Consider the following 20,889-nt stretch of genomic DNA (forward strand, 5'->3'; position numbering starts at 1 on the left):
GTATCACTGTTTGTAAAAGATCCTACGAATACAAAGCTGTGCTAAGGAAGTTTGCAGCTAAACCTCTTGTGGTTTTTATACTGAGTATGAGGAAACTTAGTATTCTTTCTGGGTTGCTTTGTCAGTTAAAATCACTATGAATAATCATATAAAATGTTATGAGGCTTCTTTACGTATGTTTTATGTAACAAACTATACTGAGGAGCATCTGAAGTCATATAAATATTAATTAGGGCTTCTGATTTTCAGTTGATAAACATGAATAAAGCACCCTTGATACCAGAAAAAAAAAAGGATACTTTTATCTAAGGGCTTATCTACACAGAGCAGTAATGCGGAAAACAAGGATGTGATTTCTAAAATGCACTCGCCATGTAGACGCTGCTGGTGTACAATAAAGATTCCCTACTGCACCTTAAGGTAGCTCTTCTGGAAACAGAACTATGTTAAAACACATTAGGAAACATTACAAAGACTACAGTAGTATATACTGTAATGAGTAATGTCTGTGATTTACATTACTCATTACAGTGTGTGCAAGAGAGCTCTGAAAAACCCTGATTTTTGGATATGTACATAAAACTCAAAAACTGCTAAAAATAAATCCTAAAAAATGAAACAAACCTTAAAAAAAACCCAGAAGCCCTAATGTTATAATGATGTAAATAAGGTTACTAGTTAACGGCCAGGAGTCATAAAAGGTAACCATAGATGGTACCATGGTACACTTCTAGCAAAGTGATTTACTTTATCAGAGCAAAAGCAAACAGTGACCAGCACTTGCAGGGAACAGCTCTGATAAACTTTTAATGCAAGCACCTTGACACACGTAGGCTCCAGGAGGGGTGTAACAGCAAATGTACATATTGGTAAACCAGTGTAATAAATTCCTTCTCGCTCGGGACAACCACCTCTTCACCCAAGCATTCAATTTAAGAATTAGCCTTATTAAAAGTGACTTTCAAATCATTTAACAAAACTACCTTTATGTTAGCAGTATGTGCTTAATGTTCACAGTATCCAGACTAATAGAAGATTCAATTTAAAACTAAACTTTAAAAAATGGGCTAAATGCAGGGACTGAATGAAGCATATATTTGAAATGGCTGGAGTAACGATGGTTTCTGGCAAGCATTCACTCTCCTCAAAACCTTTTCAATAAAGATGCATATGGACTTGGGTACCTTTTGACTACGTATAGGGTTGGGTTTTTTTCAGAAACATGATGAGTTTTTTAAATTAATGGACAATTTACTGTTTAGAAGTAATGTTGGAAGTGGGATGACTCCAACTCATGTTAAGGGAGAAAGCTTACAGGAACCTTATTCTTCAGAAATACTTCCAGCTGGAAGTTCTATCACAATCTTATAGCTTTGTGGCAGATGCCTGTGGCTCCTGTGACACATGTTTTTGTTGGAACCAAGGAGTCATCTACATTTTCAATGTGATGATGGTATGGTTTAGGAATTGTAGGGGAATACTCTATGAATAATAATAGATTATAAGGTCCTGAGTTTTAGTAATATTCAATAAACAGATGTCTAAATGTTGTGGAAATGCACTTTTGAAGCAGTAAGCAACACCACATGTTCTGAAGACTTCAGATAATTTTGTAAGGAAAATTAAGATGATGTAACCCATGTACCCTTCAAGAAAAATAACATGAATAAACATGCATCCGACAAAGTGGGTATTCACCCACGAAAGCTCATGTTGCAAAACGTCTGTTAGTCTATAAGGTGCCACAGGATTCTTTACTGCTTTTACATGAATAAACATTGTTTTAAAAAAAAACAAAAAGGGAGTTTCTGGAGGAATAATAAGTTTGTTCTTCACTAACTATTTGTTATCCATTGTAGAGTCTGTTGAAAGAGAAGAAGAAAAATTGCATCATTGTCTTTGCATAGTGATAACTTAAAAAAAGAAACTAATTTATGTGATTGTGTGCTTTGGCTTGGGCAGTAAATGGCTGATAGAGAATTTGACTCTCGAGGAGAAACTCCAAAAGGCATGGAGTATATCAGGAATTGGCAACCTTTCAGAAGTAGTGTGCCAAGTCTTTATTTATTCACTCTAATTTAAGGTTTCACGTGCCTTTTTAATGTTTTTTAATGTTTTTAGAAAGTCTCTTTCTATAAATCTATAATATATAACTAAACTATTGTCGTATGTAAAGTAAATGAGGTTTTTTAAATGTTTAAGAAGCTTCATTTAAAATTAAATTAAAATGCAGAGTCCCCCGGGCTGGTGGCCAGGACCTGGGCAGTGTGAGTGCCACTGAAAATCAGCTCGTGTGCCGCCTTCGGCACCTGTGCCATAGGTTGCCTACACCTGGAGTATATTTTCCTATAAAGGAAAGGTAACATTGCTGGGTCTCAGTTTTGTAGACACACTGCATATTTCCTTGGGATAAGAAAGGAAATATACTTTGCTTTCACTTTGGAGTGTCCGCCTCTCAGTGCATGAATGCCACCTGGTTAAACACACAAGCATTTCAAATCCCTGATGTCTTAACTCCTTGTCCCTGATCCAGAATAGTACCATTCATTCTTCTCATTCCCATGTTTTTCCTTTTGTTTTGGTCCTGTTCTCCTTACCACTTGATACTCTTGCTCTTGGTGTTTTGCTTGCTTTTGCATTTATTCCAGCTGCTCAAGAGAGAAATCTTAAGCAAGGACAGCTTGGGAGGGAGCGAAATGCTGATAACATTCTCAGGGACTTGAAGGAGATTTTTACTCCCTCCTGGGAGCTGGCTTCCCCTACTGAAGGTAACACAGCACAGCTTGGAGAGCTGTCTGCTTGTTTTAGTAAGTTTATTTAGTTTGGCTTTGCAAAAGCCAAACTAGGGTTGTGCCAGCTATAACTTAGGCCATTGAATATGATGATGAGAAGAAAGGCAATGCTTGAAATTTTTTACATTCTAAACCTAGTTTATGATAAGTGAACTTTGAACCAACAAGTTGCCTTTAGGGGGAAAAATATGAAACTCAAATTTCTTAGAAGAGATGTTTCCTTGCACAATATTTCTGGAATCAAACTATAAAAGAAAACAAATTTCCGCTTTTTAAAAATAGTGAATGAGTCTGTGTGCTTGTTCATCTTTATTTAAAAAAAAAAAAGCCTCTAAAATCTGCACTAAAAATAACTATGCTAAAAATGGGACTTTAGTTTGTGTAAATTTGTTTGAATTATACCCAGTAAATTCTCAAAATGTGTGTTCAGGCCATAGTTACATAAATCGGGGGAAAGCAATTTTATGTTATGAGAGAAGCCACTTTTTTATTGTCTGAGTTGAATAATAACAAAATTGATAAAGTAACTGCTCTAGGATCTTGTCCAAAATCTTAGCCATAGCATGTTGTTTGGCATTCTAATGTTCTGGTCTCTAAAGACATTCTAAATTACAAAGTGTCTTTATTTTACAGAATATATCGGGTATATACACATGTTTGGGGGGGTACCAAAAATACTTTTTTTCATATTCTTATTCATTGACTTTAGTCCAAGTAATGGCACAACCATAGTGTGAAGCAGCTGTAATGCTAATGTTCTGCTGTGGCACACAATTGCCACATAGAAATGAAAGAAAAAGGAGATATTCATGTAAATGATGTTTATCCTCCTCGTAAAAATTATCCTTAAATCCCCACGCCTCTGTTTTTTGTATTGTGTTGATATAGCTCCTCTTGCAGGCTCTTCCTAACCTGCTCAAATGGGCTTTATTCCTTTTCTGTGATTAAATTATCAGTAAATATGCACGCTTACTTACACTTTACTACACTTATTCTATAGTATCACTGAAATCACATATCTTACAGACTGTAATGAGCAATACACAGTATGCTGCTTCACATGTCTTAAGCCAAAATTTCTGTGTAGAGAGTAGTAGCAAATAAAATTGCAACTTCCCTGATTCATATTAAATTATTACAAATTTGGGTGCTGAGACTATTAAAGAGAAAAGTTATTTAAATTAGAGAGCAAATGAAAACAGGTCTCAAATTTTGTAGCCATGTCTGTAGTAACTGTATCGAGATGGATGCTATTAATATTTTACCTTTACTACGCTAGAAGTGTCTCTCATGAAGCTTTCTAAACAGAGCTTTTGTAGTCCTTAAACAAAAACTAGAAACAGCAGAATGAGGCTGCTATTTTTATGGATATCTAATCAGCCAAATGTCATAGGAATAGGTAGATGATAAAACTTCATGCTGATAAATTTGAATACTGAAGGAAGCCAATTAGTTAATACTCCACATTGTTTAATGGTGAATTAAAATACATTATTATAAAATTATTTGATATAATTGAGTGAATACTCTTTCAAAATTAGAGCTTTTTTCTTTTTAATTGTATTTATAAAAGTGCATATTCTTAACCAGCTAGTTATTTGATACTAAATTTAGTAAATTATTTACTGTCATGGTAATCTACTAGATTGCATTTAAGTAGTATTCAAATTACTATGTAGACTCCAGTCTTGCATACTGCACAAAATCTCTGCTTTGAATCTTCAGAATTTTTTAAAATTCTTCTTTATACTTAAAGAACAACCTTTGGGTATAAATAGAAATGAATGGATTTGCTTTAGCAATATTGATCTTAACTGATAGAATTCAAATACTTCTATTTATATGGCTTATAAGGAGTAAAATTTTAACACATACTGGTACAATAACTCCTCGCTTAACGTTGAAGTTATGTTCCTGAAAAATGCTACTTGAAGCGAAACGATGTTAAGCGAATCCAGTTTCCCCATAAGAATTAATGTAAAGAGGGAGGGGATTAGGTTCCAGGGAAATTTTAAATACACAGTATACATTTTAAACAAACAATTTAATATTGTACACAGCAGTGATGATTGTGAAGCTTGGTTGAGGTGGTGAAGTCAGAGGGTGGAAGAGGGTGGGATATTTCCCAGAGAATGCCTTACTGCTAAATGATGAACTAGCACTTGGCTGAGCCCTCGAGGGTTAACATGTTGTTAATGTAGCCTCACACTCTACAAGGCAGCATGAATGGAAGGAGAGGAGACAGCATGGCAGAGAGAGACAGTGTGTGTGTGTGTGTGTGCGATGCGCATTCCCCATTAAGTATGCTGACCGCACTCTAAGTACACTGCCTTTTTAAGTAGATCAGCAAGTTGAGACAGCAGCTGCTGCCAGCAGGCTCCCTCCATCCTGAGCCCTGTGGTGTGTCACCCGCGCCCCCCCCCATCCCCCTGCTCTGTGGAGATGTGGTAAAGGGGAGCGGGGCGGGGGACACCCTGACATTAGCACCCCTCTTCCATCCTCTCCCACTCGCACAGCAAGCAGGAGGCTCCCCAGAGCAGCTCCCAGGCAGAGGGCAGGAGCAGCACATGGCAGTGCGGGGGACGGACAGCTGAACTGCCTGGCAATTGATAGCCTGCTGGGTGGCTGCCACACAGGGAACTTAAGGAAGCTGATGGGGGACTGCTGGTCCACCCTGGTTCCAAGCCCCCACCAGCTAGCTCCAACGGGCAGCTCTTTCTGCAAACAGTGGACAAAGCATGTGGCTGCCAAACAACGTTATAAGGGAATATTGCGGAACTTCAAACGAGCATGTTCTCGAATTGATCAGCAACATAACAACAAAACAGCATTAACCTGGATGACGTTAAGTGAGGAGTTACTGTAACTGCATCACTGCTAATAGTGTCTATTTTGATTTCTATCAAGAGAAGACTATATTGCTAAGTGAGAAGCCCTTGAAGAGTCTCTCTCTTAAACATTGCTGGTCAAATTCATCCCTGGCGTACAATTCCATTGAAATATGTGAAGTTAAACATGAGAGATGAATCTGACATAGTGTTGAGCCTATAAAAGTCTTATTCAATAAGAAACCAAATTAACTACATGAACTTAATGGACAAATTATTTTCTTCCTGTTTAAAATAAATTTTTGATTTTTTTGAAGTCCTGCATGTATGGCTGCTGACAGTGCATTCTCTTGTTCTGCATGTTATAAATGGGCTTGTTTGCTTATTAAGAATATTTTCATGTTTTTTCTGTCTCTTTGCTTCTCGTTTTTCATCATGTTCATTTACATCGCCTTACATTCAATCATTCATTTTGACAGCGTTGGCTGGCAAACTGAGAGGTGGGTGTGCTAAACTTGGGTAGAGAAGATCCTATCACGTTTGTATGTCTGTCTTGTAAAGTGCAACCAATATTTTCTGAAGTATGTGTTTCCAGAAGAGAAATGTGTGGAAATCCCATGTTAACGTATACATTTCCAGCTTTGTAAACTTGCATCCACTACTGAAACAAATCCCACTAAACAAAGGGTAGGGTTTTCCCCATCTGTTGAGCTCCATGTAGAAAACTGGAGCATATTTGGTGTTTCTGCTCTGATTCAAACATTAAAGCCAGATTCTCATTTACACTAACACTGCTCTGGCAATATAAAGGAGTTTTCAAGTGAGCATGTAACTGTAACTTTCACCCATGTTGTCTCCTTTATACAGTCAAAATGAATGTAAATGAGAATCTGGCTTTAAATATTTGTGACAATTAGTTTAATAAGCAGTTTCTTATATTTGCATTTAGTGATGGTTCAGCATGTCACTATTTAATCCTGCTTTCTTCAGAAAAGAAAAATTCATCTTTATGTATAAAAGTTTAAATGAGGTTTGTCTTGCTGTAATTTTTTAAATCTGATACATTAACTGATTAGTACAATTAATCTCTAATTATTTCTAATGTTCCCAGCAGAGATTCATGAAGCTAAGGCTCCTAGCCCTTCGATAAACAGGCAGGTCAGCATTGAGACAGATCGAGCGTCCAAGGAGTTTATAGAGTTTCTCAAGACCTGTCATAAATCTGGTCAAGAAATTTATAAGCAGTGCAAAATATTTTTGGAAGCAATGCATCACAAAAGGGTAGGTATATCACATGCATTATGTAAGTAACACATTAAAAATGAGCAACTTAGGCAGAAACAAAAGATTTTAATCCTTAGTTTATACAAAAGCTGTAGCATCAGTTCTCCATTGAAGTATTCATGTGGCTATAGTGCCACCTAGGGTTGAAATGATACAGCATTCATAAAGCCCTTCAGTTCTGGTTTTTATTTGGTTTGAAATTTCTCAAGAATTTGTTGGTGTTTGTTATAAAATTTGAAAGCTTAAAACAAGGTGCAAAAATAACTTCACAGTTTTCTGGGTAAATATTGGGGGACAGGAGGACAGAAAAAGCATCAAATAGAGAAAAGTAAGAGTACTGAATGTAAACACAGTTTAATGCTGTGGTTTACTTCATGGACTATATATTAGCAGTATATACACTTTTCCAAGCATGTGTATGCATATATTCCATTACATTAGACTAATTTATTAACATAAATGTAGTATTGGATTTTCTCAAGATAATCAGTGTTTTTGTGTACTCCAAAATTTGGGGAAAATTGATAAGAAAAACAAAAGTTTTTATAAAACCTGGGAATTTTTTGTTTTTTTGTTAAATGAAGGGCATTAAACATTGAGTATCTACTGTTAATACTATTTTCTTCTGTTTCAACTATAGCAATACAAATGGCAACCTGAAAATTAACTGGAATTTCAGATTGTCACCATTTTCATTACAGTCCCCCCCTTTCTCTCATTTATAAGTTATAGAAAAATCAGAAGACTTGTGAACCTGTCTCTTACTTTAAATAGAAAATAAAGTTGAGTATAAAATGCTTTTAGGGTTCATGGAACTTTAAAATGTTAAAATGATTCCTTTTGTCATTTCAAAATATAAGTCATTGCTTTTGATCCTTTGAAAACTGAGGCCACCGTCAGCTTTCTGTTGCCAGTTTGCTTGTGTGCTTGTATAAACACCACTGAAACTCTAGGAATTGGTCATAAACTGAGGAAGACTGCTTCTCTGTTACTACCTGTGCAAATGGTTCTGTCATGACATTTTCCCTCCAAGTAATACTTATTACCTTCTTACAGCACTGATTGGTCTTTCTGTGCACACAAAATGTGTGAGTGCATGCTTCAGTTCCATTGCCTTTAATGCGACTTAAGGACATGCTTAAAGTTAAGCAAGTGTTTAAATGCTTTGCTGAAGAGAAATGGCTTGTTGAATCATGGTCCAACACTAGGAATTAATCTTTCAGTGTTCCAAAGGTTACTGCCATTGTCAGTAATCACAGCACTTTGCACTTTTATAGTGCCTCCATTTCAAATTGCGTTAAAAATGGTAACAAATTAAGTGTCTCAACTTCTGTCTTAGGTTGACAAACTCTGTTTCCATTTTACAAATGAGAAAATTGAAGCATGAAAAGATTAAGTGACTTTTTTCCGGATCACACCGGAAGCCTGTTGCAGTGCCCAGCCTCATACTTTAAATACAGCTCCATCGTTCCACCCATTCATGTCTGTGGCATTGAGCAAAACAAATAAACATTGTCTTCGAATCACAATACTGAGAAGATAATTTGTCCTGTTTCATGGTTCAAATAAATCTGTGTTCTATAGAACTCTTGCTGCTGTTAGATATTTTCCATGAAAGGATAGGTACATGACTACTTCTATGCCATTTACTGTTTGTGTGGCACCATGCTTTTTTTTTTCACTTAATATCAGTGTTCTGTCCTAGGAATTAAGTATTGAGGAACAATCTGAATGTGCCCAGGACTTCTATCAAAACGTAGCAGAGAAATTACAGACCCGTTCGAAAGGTATCAGACTCTTCTTTCTCTCACACCTTATCATTGAAACAGTATAATATTTAGGCCACTTACATCTCCCGAATTTCTCATGTTCTCTCTCTCTCTCTCTCTCTGTCCCCATGTGACATTGTTACTTTTTAATAGTAAACACTCTAGAGCTCTTCCAAGTAACATCACAGTATTTAAGATTCTGTAAAGTTCTGCCATCTAAATTAATTGTCAGAGGGTATTTAAATATTTTAAAGAAATTAAATTAATGGAGATATCCTAGAACTGGAAGGGACCTTGAAAGGTCATCAAGTCCAGCCCCCTGCCTTCACTAGCAGGACCAAGTACTGATTTTGCCCCAGATCCCTAAGTGGCCCCCTCAAGGATTGAACTCACAACCCTGGGTTTAGCAGGCCAATGCTCAAACCACTGAGCTATCTCTCCCCAAATTCTACCAAGTAACAGTTCAGTGAACAAAACATTTGTTGGTCCATAATTTAAAAAAAGCCCACTAAATCATTGCTGTTTTTAAACTGGTATATTCAGTCCTTTTTAATTTTTCTATTTTTTCAGACCTATGCTTTCATCTTTCTTAAACTGTTCTGCAATGTAACTTCTATTATTTGTATGTAATCTATCTATTTACCCAGTATTTGATGTAGTCCCTACACTTGGAATGGGAAGTATCACAGTGAGTGTATTTTGAGTGGCACGTACCTTACTGTAATTATTCTCAAAAACTTTAAGCCTTCTTGCCTCTAGTGGCACTTACATGTGCATGGAAGTGCATAGTAAGTTCAAAAGGCCTCTAGCTCAGATATTTCATACTATAAAATGCATCGCAGCAGAACCAAAATTAAAATTCATAGCGCAGAGTAATATTTCTCAGTCCACTTCTGTCTCTCTACCTTGTCCACAGCGAGTATAGATCTGACTGTACAGACATGACTATTCTGACCCTTGAAACAAGCCCACTTTCCCTTTGGTTCCTGAGAGGCAGAAACTCGAAAGTTGAAAGCAAAGTATATTAAATGTTTCCACATTGTAAACTGTGCCAAGGAGCATATCTGTTCAGGAGTTTAAGTACTTTTTTTTTAACCTAGATATTAAACCTCTTTGGAGCTAGGAACCTGTTTGATCTTCAGCTTCATGCCTTGCTGTGGCCCTAGACATATGGTTATCTCAGAGCATCTACACTCGCTCCTTACTGTTGTATTATTCTTTACTTCTGAAAAGCTCTAGATTTAGTACATTAGTACCTATTGTTTAACTCACATTTGACTTGAGCAGTAGACGGGAATAATTCGTATCTGTGCTGACTCAGTGGTTATTGTGGCATTAAGTTGGCATTAAGTCTTCACAAACAAGCCTGTGGTTCCGTAGACACCTAATTTACAACATTTGGGGGATGGGTTTGTATCTTTCAGTTTCCCCAGAAAAAGTTGAGAAAGTAATGGACCAGATTGAAAAATATATCATGACCCGATTGTATAAATATGTGTTCTGCCCTGAAACAACTGATGATGAGAAAAAGGATCTGCTTGTCCAAAAGAGAATCAGGTAAGGATTTCTGAAGATAAATCATCTAGAAGTCCAAAATCGCATGAGTGGTGTCTATGCCACTCATGCTGAAACTAGCATGCCAAAATCTGTGCGCAAGAGTGGCACTAATCTATTAACTGAAGACAAGGTTTTGGATTAATTCTTTTATAGCTTTTTGTTAAGATAATGGAAATGACTACGCTGGGTTATTTCATTTAAAATAATCATGCGCTCACTTGTAGCACATTAATTAATTATAATATAACTGTTTTTCTGGACAGTAACCTAGTTTCCTTAGTGGGTTGAAATGTTTGCCTTGTCAAATGGAAGGCTCCTCATATGATCGCTTAATTAATCTGTTAGCATACTGTTAACCTTTGCAGCTGACCTCAGATAACTTCACCACTATGGGTGGTGTGTGTTTTCATTTGTTTCTCTTGATAGGGCTTTACACTGGGTTACTCCACAAATGCTGTGTGTTCCTGTTAATGAAGAAATTCCAGAAGTCTCTGATATGGTTGTGAAAGCAATTACAGGTTTGTGAACTATAAACTAGCTTATCTTCTTTAAATTAGCTAATTGAAGAAATAAAAAGTGCAAAGACCTACTTTTTCATAGACTATATTTCCTGCTTTAAACAAGTGTCTACAATCCTGAATATTATATACATAAATTCATTCCTCTGCAGAAACGCTTTGGAAAAATCTTGCTTCTGTAACTCACATTTGTTTCACTGGTATCTTTAGGGATAGATATGCCTCACTTAGGCCCCAGTTCAGCAAAGCACTTAAACCCATGCTTAACTTTAAGCATGAGAGTAGTCTCATTGATAAGGTTGTAATTGGTAAAATTGAGGTGCTTAGCTACCATGCTGAATCAGGGCCTCGGAGCATATCTGTCATCATTCTTATGTGAATCCTAATATTTGTACTGTTTACTTCGTCAGCTATTGAGATCAAACAAAACTCTTAGTTCTGCTTTTCCAGAAATGGGTTTAGTTTTTGGATCTGCCACAGAGTAATTGTGTGATGGTGGGCAGGTTTCCCACCTATAACATGGGAATATTATTTCCTTACCTCATGGAAGTGTTGTGAGAATAAATCCAACCATGTTTACTCAGGAACTAGGTTGAAGTGGGAGGCATATTAATACTTAATTTTCATACAGCATCAAGTAGATCAGAGGTGGGCAAACTATGGCCGGTGGGCCACATCTGGCCCATAGGATCATCCTGCCTGGCCCCTGAGCTCCTGGCCGGGGAGGCTAGCCCCCAGCCCCTCCCCTGCTGTTCTCTCTCCCCTGCAGCCATGCAGGCAGCACTCTGGGTGGCGGGGCTGTGGGCTCCTGCTGAGCAGAGTGGCAGCATGTGTAGGTCCGGCCGGGCGGTGCAGCTGCCAGACATGCCACTCTGAGTGGCATTATAAGGGGGCTGGGGCTGGGGGGTTGGATAAGGGGCAGGAGGTCCCGGGAGGCAGTCAGGGGACAGGGAGCAGTTGGATGGGGCGGAGGTTCGGGAGGGGACGGTCAGGGGATGGGGAACGATGGAGTTTGGATAGGTATGGGAGTCCCGGGGGGCCTGTCAGGGCGAGGTAGGGATAGGGGTCGGGGCAGTCAGGGAATAGGGAGCAGGAGGGTTGGATAGGCGGTGGGGTCCGGTGGGGTGGGGGGGGAAGGTTAGGGTCAGGAGTCTCGGGAAGGGGCTGTCAGGAGACAAGGAGCCGGGCGGGGGTGTTGAATGGGTCGGAGGTTCTGAGGGGGGCAGTCGGGGCGGGAAGTGGGATGGGGGCGGGTAGGGGGTGGGAGCCAGGCTGTTTGGGGAGGCACAGCCTCCATACAGTGTTGCAACCCCTATGTGGCCCTCAGGCAAAAAGCTTTGCCCACCCCTGAAGTAGAGGAAATTACACACAAATAGTGCAATCTGGTAGCAATCCAGTGGGTCACCCTTTACATGTGGATTCACTATTGTGGGCTTCTGACTGGAGATCTAACTATATAGGGTTTTTATCTTACAGATATTATCGAAATGGATTCAAAACGTGTCCCTCGTGATAAGTTAGCATGTATCACCCAATGCAGCAAACATATCTTCAACGCTATAAAAATCACAAAAAACGAACCAGCTTCTGCTGATGACTTCTTACCGACACTCATATATATTGTTTTGAAGGGAAACCCACCCCGCCTGCAGTCCAACATCCAGTATATAACCCGCTTCTGTAATCCAAGCAGGTTAATGACTGGAGAGGATGGCTACTATTTTACCAATCTGGTAAGTTCAAGAACAGTGTTGATGCTCTATACAATACAATCATCCGCTGTTTGATCAAGGCATTCCCAGCAAAGATGAATGTCTTAATACTGAAGGAAGCAGAAAATGTAATCACATGATAATGTGAAAGTATTCTTATGAAACAGTGTATTGCTGTTCAAGCTGGAGTGCACTCCCTTTCACTTTTCATTTCTTCTTCTTCCCCCCCCACCCCCCCACCCCCTTCTAAGTTAGATGAACCAAACAATGCTCTGGTTTCATAGCCACTTCTTTAACCAGTTCAAGCCCTTGATTCTGACCAGTGTTCTGCCCGTTCAGACCTGGCAAGCTTTTATTTTGTAAGAAAAGTGAAAGTTCAGCTACCACTTGATTTACGTTAATCTCAAGCTTCAGGCATTTAAGATGTAACAGATGAAGAACCATTAACTTGTAACAGTTTTGAGAAGGTTGACTGACTACCAGCTGTTCAAAATCTGTTGAGGCTCGATTATGCAGCGCTTGTGCATGCCCAGCTGCCATTTGAGTCGGTGGGATTTCATCATGTGAAAGGTCTGCAGGATCAAGTCATTGATAGAGAGGGACAGTCCTGTGGAAGTATCCCTAGAACAGGGCAGGTGTGTCTGAACAAAACTATGAACTTGGATACCCTGGAATCTGCATATGTAACAATTCTACAAGAAAAATGATTTTTTTTCTTAATTCGAAATACTTCAGTGTTTGTTCTAAATAATGCTTTCAGAAGGAGAACACTTCAAGCTGAGATGCAACCTCCCATTTACTTGTTCAGAAACAGATTAGATAGTGTAGCATGAAATTATGCCGAGTACATAACTAAAACAAGTGCACATAGTATAAAGGCTAAATTAAACATGCTGCTGTCAACTTTCTTTTCATTCTTTCACTTACTGTTCTTTTTCAAAATGCAGTGACCCCATAGTTTGCAATGGCGCTTCCTCATTCAGTCAGCACACAATTGCTTTGTACAGCCAAGATGACCTGATCTGAGTGGTGTTCTGCAGTTTCTTAAAATGTTAGTTATTTTTATTTTTTGTGAACTGCCTATTTTTAACCAGGCTACGCTGAGAGGCTTTTCAGGAGAGCAGCAATTTGCTGTCAGGTGATCTATTGAACCATTAAAGCAACCACCGTATTGTTTCTATAACCGCACGATTAAAATGCAGAACACTTGTTGTTATGGGCTATGACTTGCATCATGTACCCTGCAATGACACTCTCTCTCTGTTCTGTGTGTAGTGCTGTGCTGTGGCCTTCATTGAAAAGCTGGACGGTCAGTCTTTAAATCTAAGCCAGGAGGATTTTGATCGCTACATGTCGGGCCAAATGTCTCCAAAGAAACAAGAATCTGAAAACTGGTCTTCTGATGTGTGCCTAGGTGTTAAACAGATGTATAAAAACTTAGACCTTCTCTCTCAATTGAATGAAAGACAGGAAAGAATTGTCAGTGAAGCCAAGAAGCTTGAGAAAGACCTTATAGATTGGACTGACGGAATAACTAAGGAAGTCCAAGATATTGTTGAAAAATATCCATTGGAAATAAAACCAAAAAATCAACCCTTAGCAGCTATTGACTCCGAAAACGTAGAGAATGATAAATTGCCCCCACCACTGCAGCCTCAGGTTTATGCTGGATGATAATTTACCAGGAAAGTATTAACTGCAAAAGGAATTTTTACACACCTATTACTATTTGCTGCTTGGAAAGGGGAATACGTTTGAGGCTAAAAAATCAAATGAGTTTAAATCAGTACATTTTTAAAGGTACAATTATTTTGTTTAGAGTGTAATAAATTGTATTTATTTTAGTCAGAGTAGGTTTCTATTAGGCTTTTGTGGGTTTTTGAACTGAATTTAAATTTTCTACACAAAGCCAATGTAATTTTTAAGCAACACTAGTCCATTGACAACTTTTTCCTGAAAGCTTCCTTCTAGGCATGCACTTGTGTTTTTAAATAATGAGTTTAATTTAAATTTAAGAAGAAAAAGATTAGCAGTACTTCTTGAATGATGCAAGGCTGGGCGTTCTAGCAGAAACTCAAAGGTACCAGTGTTCCAGAGCCTGAATTTATTCTATAGTTGTAATGATGAAAGATATAGTGTAAAATAAATATGTAGAATTGTAAATAGGTTTAAAAAAGTAATGTTTCAACTGTGCATGGCACCTTGTGTATTAGTACAAAATGATATATAAAAATGTCCATTTTTAGCAGCTTTTATTTAGTTCAACATGAACTTCACGGTATATAAGGAAGTACGCCATTAATGTATTTTAGCAAGCTGGATGATGCAACAGAATGAACTGCAGATTTGAAAGCTTGACAGAACTATGTCATAGTATTCATAGCTTTTAAGCTCATTCTTTATAATAACTCTTGGGATCTGAAAATGGAAATATTTTTTTCATCTTAACATTTGCCTCCATTTTTGTCAGTACACTGATGGTCTGTTGGGTTGCAGGTAGTTGCTGGTGTTGCTTATTTCTAAGAAGAAAGAGCATTGAAGCAGGTTTTGGAAGGAGAGGAAAATGACAGCCTTGGAACACGATAGTTGTGGGGGAAATGGCTCAAATGCTCGGCCAACAGTGACTGACTCCCATGCATCATATGAACGTGTTTTAGAGGCTACTTTATTAAGAGCATGACCCTTTGCTATGAGCAAGAAAGAGCACATTTATTTTTGCAAAATTGCACTATTCCAGGCTTTAGTGATTTTTGAGTACTGAAAGTGAACAAGTTAAGCATCAAGGTTAATACAGTTCACTTCACAAAAGCTTTACATCACTGTGTACTGTATTTCATGTGAAAAATAACCCGGTAGTCCACTCCACAAAACATGTAACCATTTGCAGATTTTTTTTATACTCCAGTGAAACATTTTATATATCATTTTAAATATCTTCCAGTTAATTTAGTCTGCCATGGCTTGTACGTGTACCTGTGATATTTAATGCTTTTCAGAGATATTTTCCTTAGCTTGGCTAAGGGCTGTTCTTAAGCAACATTAAATTTTTTCCATCAAAGGGAGGGTACCTATCCCTTCATTGTATTCCATTGCTTTAAAAATACTGATACTTCAAAATTTGCACTGCAATAATTTCAGACCAAAACTGTGACTTGTCCTATTTTTAATTCTCAAATTGCTGTGTTTAGCGGTTTGAACTATGCATTCCTAGTGTTTTAAAGGTAACTAATTACCCACATTTCCCTGCAGAGATGCAGCAATGAGTCAGTTGATCACAAGAAATTACTCTGAGTAGTTACTGTACATTGATGAGACTCTGCTCCTAGACTGTTTAAGACCTGGTCAATGCTTGTAGTGAGTGTTTATTTTCTCTACATACATTAGGTGCTAATTCTGATATCCAGGTACACATTTGTCTCTTTCCTAAAACTAAATAAATAAATAAAAATTGTACACACCTTTTAGCTACTGCATACTAAATTGCTGTTAAATAAAAATATGTGCATTAGTCCTTCGTTAATGAGTTCTTCAAAAATCCTGCTTTTATTGTAATGCCACTATTGTTTAAATATTTGTTTACTTATGCCAGGCACCTGTTTTTTCCATATTTGTGGAGGGGAAGAAACATTGGGTGTTTGTGTGCTCTAGATTTTGGATATGAACCTCTGACTCTAAATACATCAGAGTCTCAGTAGCAGAACTGTTTCTGATCTTGGAAAAAGATCACTGAAACAGAGAGCAGTGGAGTAGTCAAATGACATGATTCTTCTACAGTGCTTTTCTAGCTACGGTATTTCTAATTCATTTATCAAACCACCAAAGTTCTGTCACAGGCATAAATTAATTCTCAGTTACCTCTCTGAGGTGGGTGAATTTGTTTCATACTCATTTTACAAATGGGAAGACAGGTGGAGAGGTTGTGTGACTTACCCATGGCTCTAGAAGAAGCTGGTGTCTGAGCTGTAAGTAGAACTCAAATCTCTGCATACTTCCTGTGGTAATTTGGGTTCCAGTCTAGCACGTAGATAACTGGACTGTGTCTGTGATGGAAAATAAAATGGTGACAGGTTTTTAAAGGAAATGGCTTAAGATATTTAGCCTTGCCCACGGGCAGACAGTAAACAGACAAACCTATCTACAATGTAAGCTATTTAGATGGCATATTTAAGCAGTAATGTACTTTGCACTGTTTAAGATATAAAAGGAAGTTTTTTCCCAGTACAAAAGAGATTATGAGGAAGACAGACACAAAAAGACAAGATACATTGGGAAATCCAGAGCAGGAAATAACTTGAAGGATTTTTATATTTGTATTGGCCCACTTTTGAGGAACCAGAAAATAATGAGTCTTTATTACTGCTGGAATAGCAGCAGTGGCCATGAACATTTTTCATAGTAAACAGGAGCAAGTACTTGCCAATCAAAATATTTGGCTACCAGATAAGGTCAATATAGGTCACTGAAAGACCGGAGAAGACCGGCTGCTAACATTTTATGTCACAATAACTATATGTTGTTAGTGATTGCTTCTCATTTTCATAAGTAGAAAATCCGTACCATAGTTGGTTAATGCTACTGAAAATAGTGTGTTAGGGAATCTCTGATCAATGAGCTGAACAAAGTTGTCTTTGAACATGAACCAACTACTTACTATGCCTAGATCAGTCAAGCTACTTTCCAGTAAGAACTGTTACCAAACTATGCATTCTGCTTTTAGTAGTGGCCCTATGGGTACTCCCACGTGAGCATGTGTGTGCACCTATGCACTCTTAACTGGAGTTTTTGATCAGCAATGTCTGCGTCTGCACCCTAGACACTCTCATGCTCTTGCATGAGGGTACACAGGGAGGGGCTGATCAGCCAGCGCTCCAGTTCCTTCTCAATCACCTGCAGCTTGAGACAGAGCATTGTGGTGTCTGTTTAGCTAGCCACTGGGCTTGCTGCATCTCTTGCTCATATTTTCTTTATTTCATAGTATTTTCCTTTGATTTTATTTTTTCTGTTTAGCACAGTTTGTACTTTTGGGGGAAGGGGGTCCCTTTTTTTTTTTCTTTGCCTGATCTAGGCCTGTGTTTGATTTTTCTCAGGCCTCAATCTGCAGCCTCGAGTTTGGGTTATGCCCAAGACACAGAGCTTCAAAAACCTATCAGACCTGCAACAGGTCTTTCCCCGGCAGTGATGGACATTCAAGCTGTCTCCTTTGACTTGGGGAGTCTCGCATCCCCTCTAAATGAAACGTCTGTGCAGGTTTCAAGAGTAGATCTAAGAAATTGAGGGAGGACAGGCTAAAACTCCTGTTAATCAAGCAGTCTGAGACCCACGGGACCTAGGTCACCCCCTTGTACATCGAAGATGCCAACCAGCTTTGCTCTGGCAATAAGTGAAGATGCTGGGGGCCCTGTGCCACCACTCAGTCATCAAAAGTCATCCCTTTGGTATTGGTCTTAGGAGACCTTGTATCTTGTTATGGGCTCCCATTCCCTCCAGTCTCAATACTAAGCTGCTGGCAAAGAAGCAGTGTACAAAGAAGCCTCCCAGAGTGGCACCAGACTCAATGCCTTCAAAGCATGAGGCCTCCAGAGGCAAGGTGAAATGCTCATCATGCACAGTTTGTTTTCAGTACCATCTCCGTTATCACCTGACATACTGACTCCTGAGGATCCCTATCCAGAGTCCCGATTGCTCTCCTGACTCCTGTTCCATTAGGGCCGTCGCACCCTGAATGATCCTGAATCACCTCTTCTAAGCAGGTTTGAGAGAGACTCTTTGCCCGTACCGACTCTTGCTAGAACCTACCTACCCTCCATCCCTGCCATCCTTGATGGTAACTCATCCTCCTGTGCTGCACCATCCCCACACAAACTCAGAGGGTATTGAGAGATCTCCAGATGGTACCAACTCGACATCGCCAGGTACCTCCTCACTAGGCAACCTGCACCTCGGTACCATTACAAGTTCAAGTCCTTCCCCAGGCCCAGTACTGGCACTCTCTGTCCCTGTGTTGGACACGGGATGATACCTCATCTGACTCTCAGGTGTCCATACGAAGGTCCTCTGACATCATGCCTCCCTCTCTGTTTTCTCTTCAGGTTGAACCTTATCAGCAGGGAAAATATCTAGAGACATTGGCAAGGACAATCTTGGGGCCCACCCTTATGCTCCACTTCAGTGAGCACAGTGGAACCCAGTTCTACCGCATCCCATCTTGTAGAAGGCCTGTCAGGAGCAACAACCAGTGCCCTTGACCCTGGCTTCTCAGGCACATCTCATGGAGGAGCAAGAATCAGCTGAGGAGGAAGAAATACTTTCTTCCCACAAGTCCTCCTCTTCAGCAGATGAGGCTGTCATACCTCCTCCACCATCTTACCCTGATGACTTCAAGGTCTTTCAAAACCTGATGAAACATGTAGTGGACAATTTACAACTTCCATTGGAGGAGATACAGGAACTCGAGCATTCCTTGTTGAACATCCATTATACATCCAAGGCAAGCTCTCCCCAAGGTTGTGCCTATTAACATCCTCTTGGCCCCAGCAAGCATAGTGTGGCAAAATCCAGCTCCCGTCCCACCTATATCAACCACAAGTGGGCACTGAATGACGAGGTATTCCAAGAGAGAGGTCTTATGTGGGGTCATCCACAGATAGGTCTCTTTGCAACTCTATCCAGTGCAAAGGGCAGATGATTCTGCCTGAGGGGAAGGCACGGCTTCAACTTGATGGGAGATGCCCCAGTCATTCCCTTAGCCTCACATACTGCTTTACACTTACCCTCCACCTCCCTTACTGATCAAAGTCCTGAACAAATTGAAACAAGAAAAATTAGTAACCATCTTCATAGCACCATCTTGGCCAAGACCTGTGGTTCCCAGAGCTCATCTGCCTATCCTCGCAACCACCTCTGTCTTCTCCTGACAGTGAATCTCCTGACCCAGAAGTCAGAATCCATTGCTCAACCAAACCTTTTGACACCTCACATTGAGTCCTCCTGGGAGCCAATACAGAGGACTTTAACATGGGAGTCAGGTTATATATGCATCTAGACTACCCCAGTGCTGAGGTTTGCTGCTGAATTCCAAATGTTGTTGGTATCTGGTACCCCACTTGCTAGACCAGCATACAAAATTAGTGATCTGACTCCTCCATGTTCTAAAGATGGAATTACAGTTTTCACATGATTTTAGCCCAACACCACACGGTGCATGGGTTGGACTGAAGGGTTTACTAGAGAATAAATGACTTGCTTCTGATGATGGTGTATCTTACTGAGAGACAATAGGTGTTGCAGAGCCACCTTATAGTCTTCAACTAAAACAATTATTGAAGCTTTTGGAATTAAGTACTGTGAGACTGTCAAAATACATTGAACTTAAAATGTCACTTATTCCCCTTCTGGAAACTGACAGTGAGCTGACTTCAGATCAGGTCTAATGGGCTACAGCTCCCTCTTCAGTGAGGGTATGTACCCTTTTACACCAGACATTGATCCTTTAAACATTGGTCCAAAATCTGATAAAGCAATAAGACTTTTCAGCTGTAGATCTCAAAGTGCTTTACTAAGGGGGAGGAGGAGAAACTATTATCCTGATTTGGCCCTATAAATGCAGGGCACCTTAAATGGCTCTTTACTGTTGTGAGTTACATACCATAGCATAAGGCCCAACCTTGCAAATGTATGAGTAAAGGAGATTATGTACGGCTAGTAGGTGGGGTCATGCGTTTGGGAAACTCACTGCAAACACTTTGGAGCATCTACTAAATAGGACAGGTGAGCTGCCGAAGAACATACTGTAGACCTTTCAAAAGAGTAACTGAATAACTTTTTTTTTTATAGAGTTTCTGTTGAATTGGGCTCTTATTCATAATGCTGTATTGGGTCCTTGCAATTTAGATTTCCAAGTTGTAATACTGCTGTAAATTAATGTCTCACCAATGAAAAAAGCAACTGAAACTAGTGTGACTTCCAGAGGATGGAATTGTGTTGTTGAAGGTCCGGACCACTCAGTGAATTTGTGGCCCACAAAACATGTTTTTTTTCCAGAATCTAAACTTTTTCAAAAAGGAAAGTTCCTACTCCTCCTGGATGCAGAGATAATCTTCCAAATGTGAACTAAATATAAACCATACAGTGTTTTCATATCAGTAAACAGCCATAATGGCTCACCGATTAACTAACCTCTCATTCAACTTGATGAAATATTAACTTCAAAGCATTTTGATGATATTTCACGTCACCTATAATTATTTAATGGCTGGTCGTTTTAGCAACTGTGATAGGGTTGAGGGCAAAGCCCATGTAAAAGGGAGTTGAAAATGGGAGAGACCAGACAAGTGCAGAAACAGCAGTGTGTGTGAAGCTGAGTAGTTGCCCAGGGAGAGAGAATGAATAGAGTTTAATGACTACATAATGGCAGTATTCTATCCTCAATC

The 20,889-nt window shown here is 39.2% G+C and overlaps 1 protein-coding gene and 1 long non-coding RNA gene across 5 annotated transcripts in view; one reads left to right on the forward strand and one right to left on the reverse strand.

Annotated features, from left to right (window-relative positions):
• RABGEF1 (RAB guanine nucleotide exchange factor 1) overlaps positions 1–15,968 on the forward strand; it is a 36,209-nt gene extending 20,241 nt beyond the window's left edge. Inside the window, exons 4-10 of one of the 4 annotated variants that reach the window (XM_039507220.1) lie at positions 2,649–2,768; positions 6,732–6,901; positions 8,610–8,691; positions 10,098–10,230; positions 10,657–10,748; positions 12,225–12,481; positions 13,736–15,968. In XM_039507220.1, coding sequence (XP_039363154.1) covers positions 2,649–2,768; positions 6,732–6,901; positions 8,610–8,691; positions 10,098–10,230; positions 10,657–10,748; positions 12,225–12,481; positions 13,736–14,134 — 1,253 coding nt within the window. In that variant the 3' untranslated portion in view covers positions 14,135–15,968. The remainder of the gene's footprint in view (positions 1–2,648; positions 2,769–6,731; positions 6,902–8,609; positions 8,692–10,097; positions 10,231–10,656; positions 10,749–12,224; positions 12,482–13,735) is intronic. The other 3 variants (XM_039507221.1, XM_039507222.1, XM_039507223.1) reach the window with 3 other exon arrangements.
• Positions 1,810–20,820, reverse strand: LOC120387074. Its single transcript, XR_005590025.1, has 3 exons — positions 20,636–20,820; positions 16,391–16,500; positions 1,810–1,862 (listed from the first exon to the last, which is right to left on the reverse strand). It is a non-coding gene; the product is annotated as an uncharacterized LOC120387074 (long non-coding RNA).
• Positions 20,821–20,889: the final 69 nt, after the last annotated feature.

The sequence above is a fragment of the Mauremys reevesii genome, linkage group 20 (assembly GCF_016161935.1).
Source record: "Mauremys reevesii isolate NIE-2019 linkage group 20, ASM1616193v1, whole genome shotgun sequence".
NCBI lineage: Eukaryota > Metazoa > Chordata > Testudines > Geoemydidae > Mauremys > Mauremys reevesii.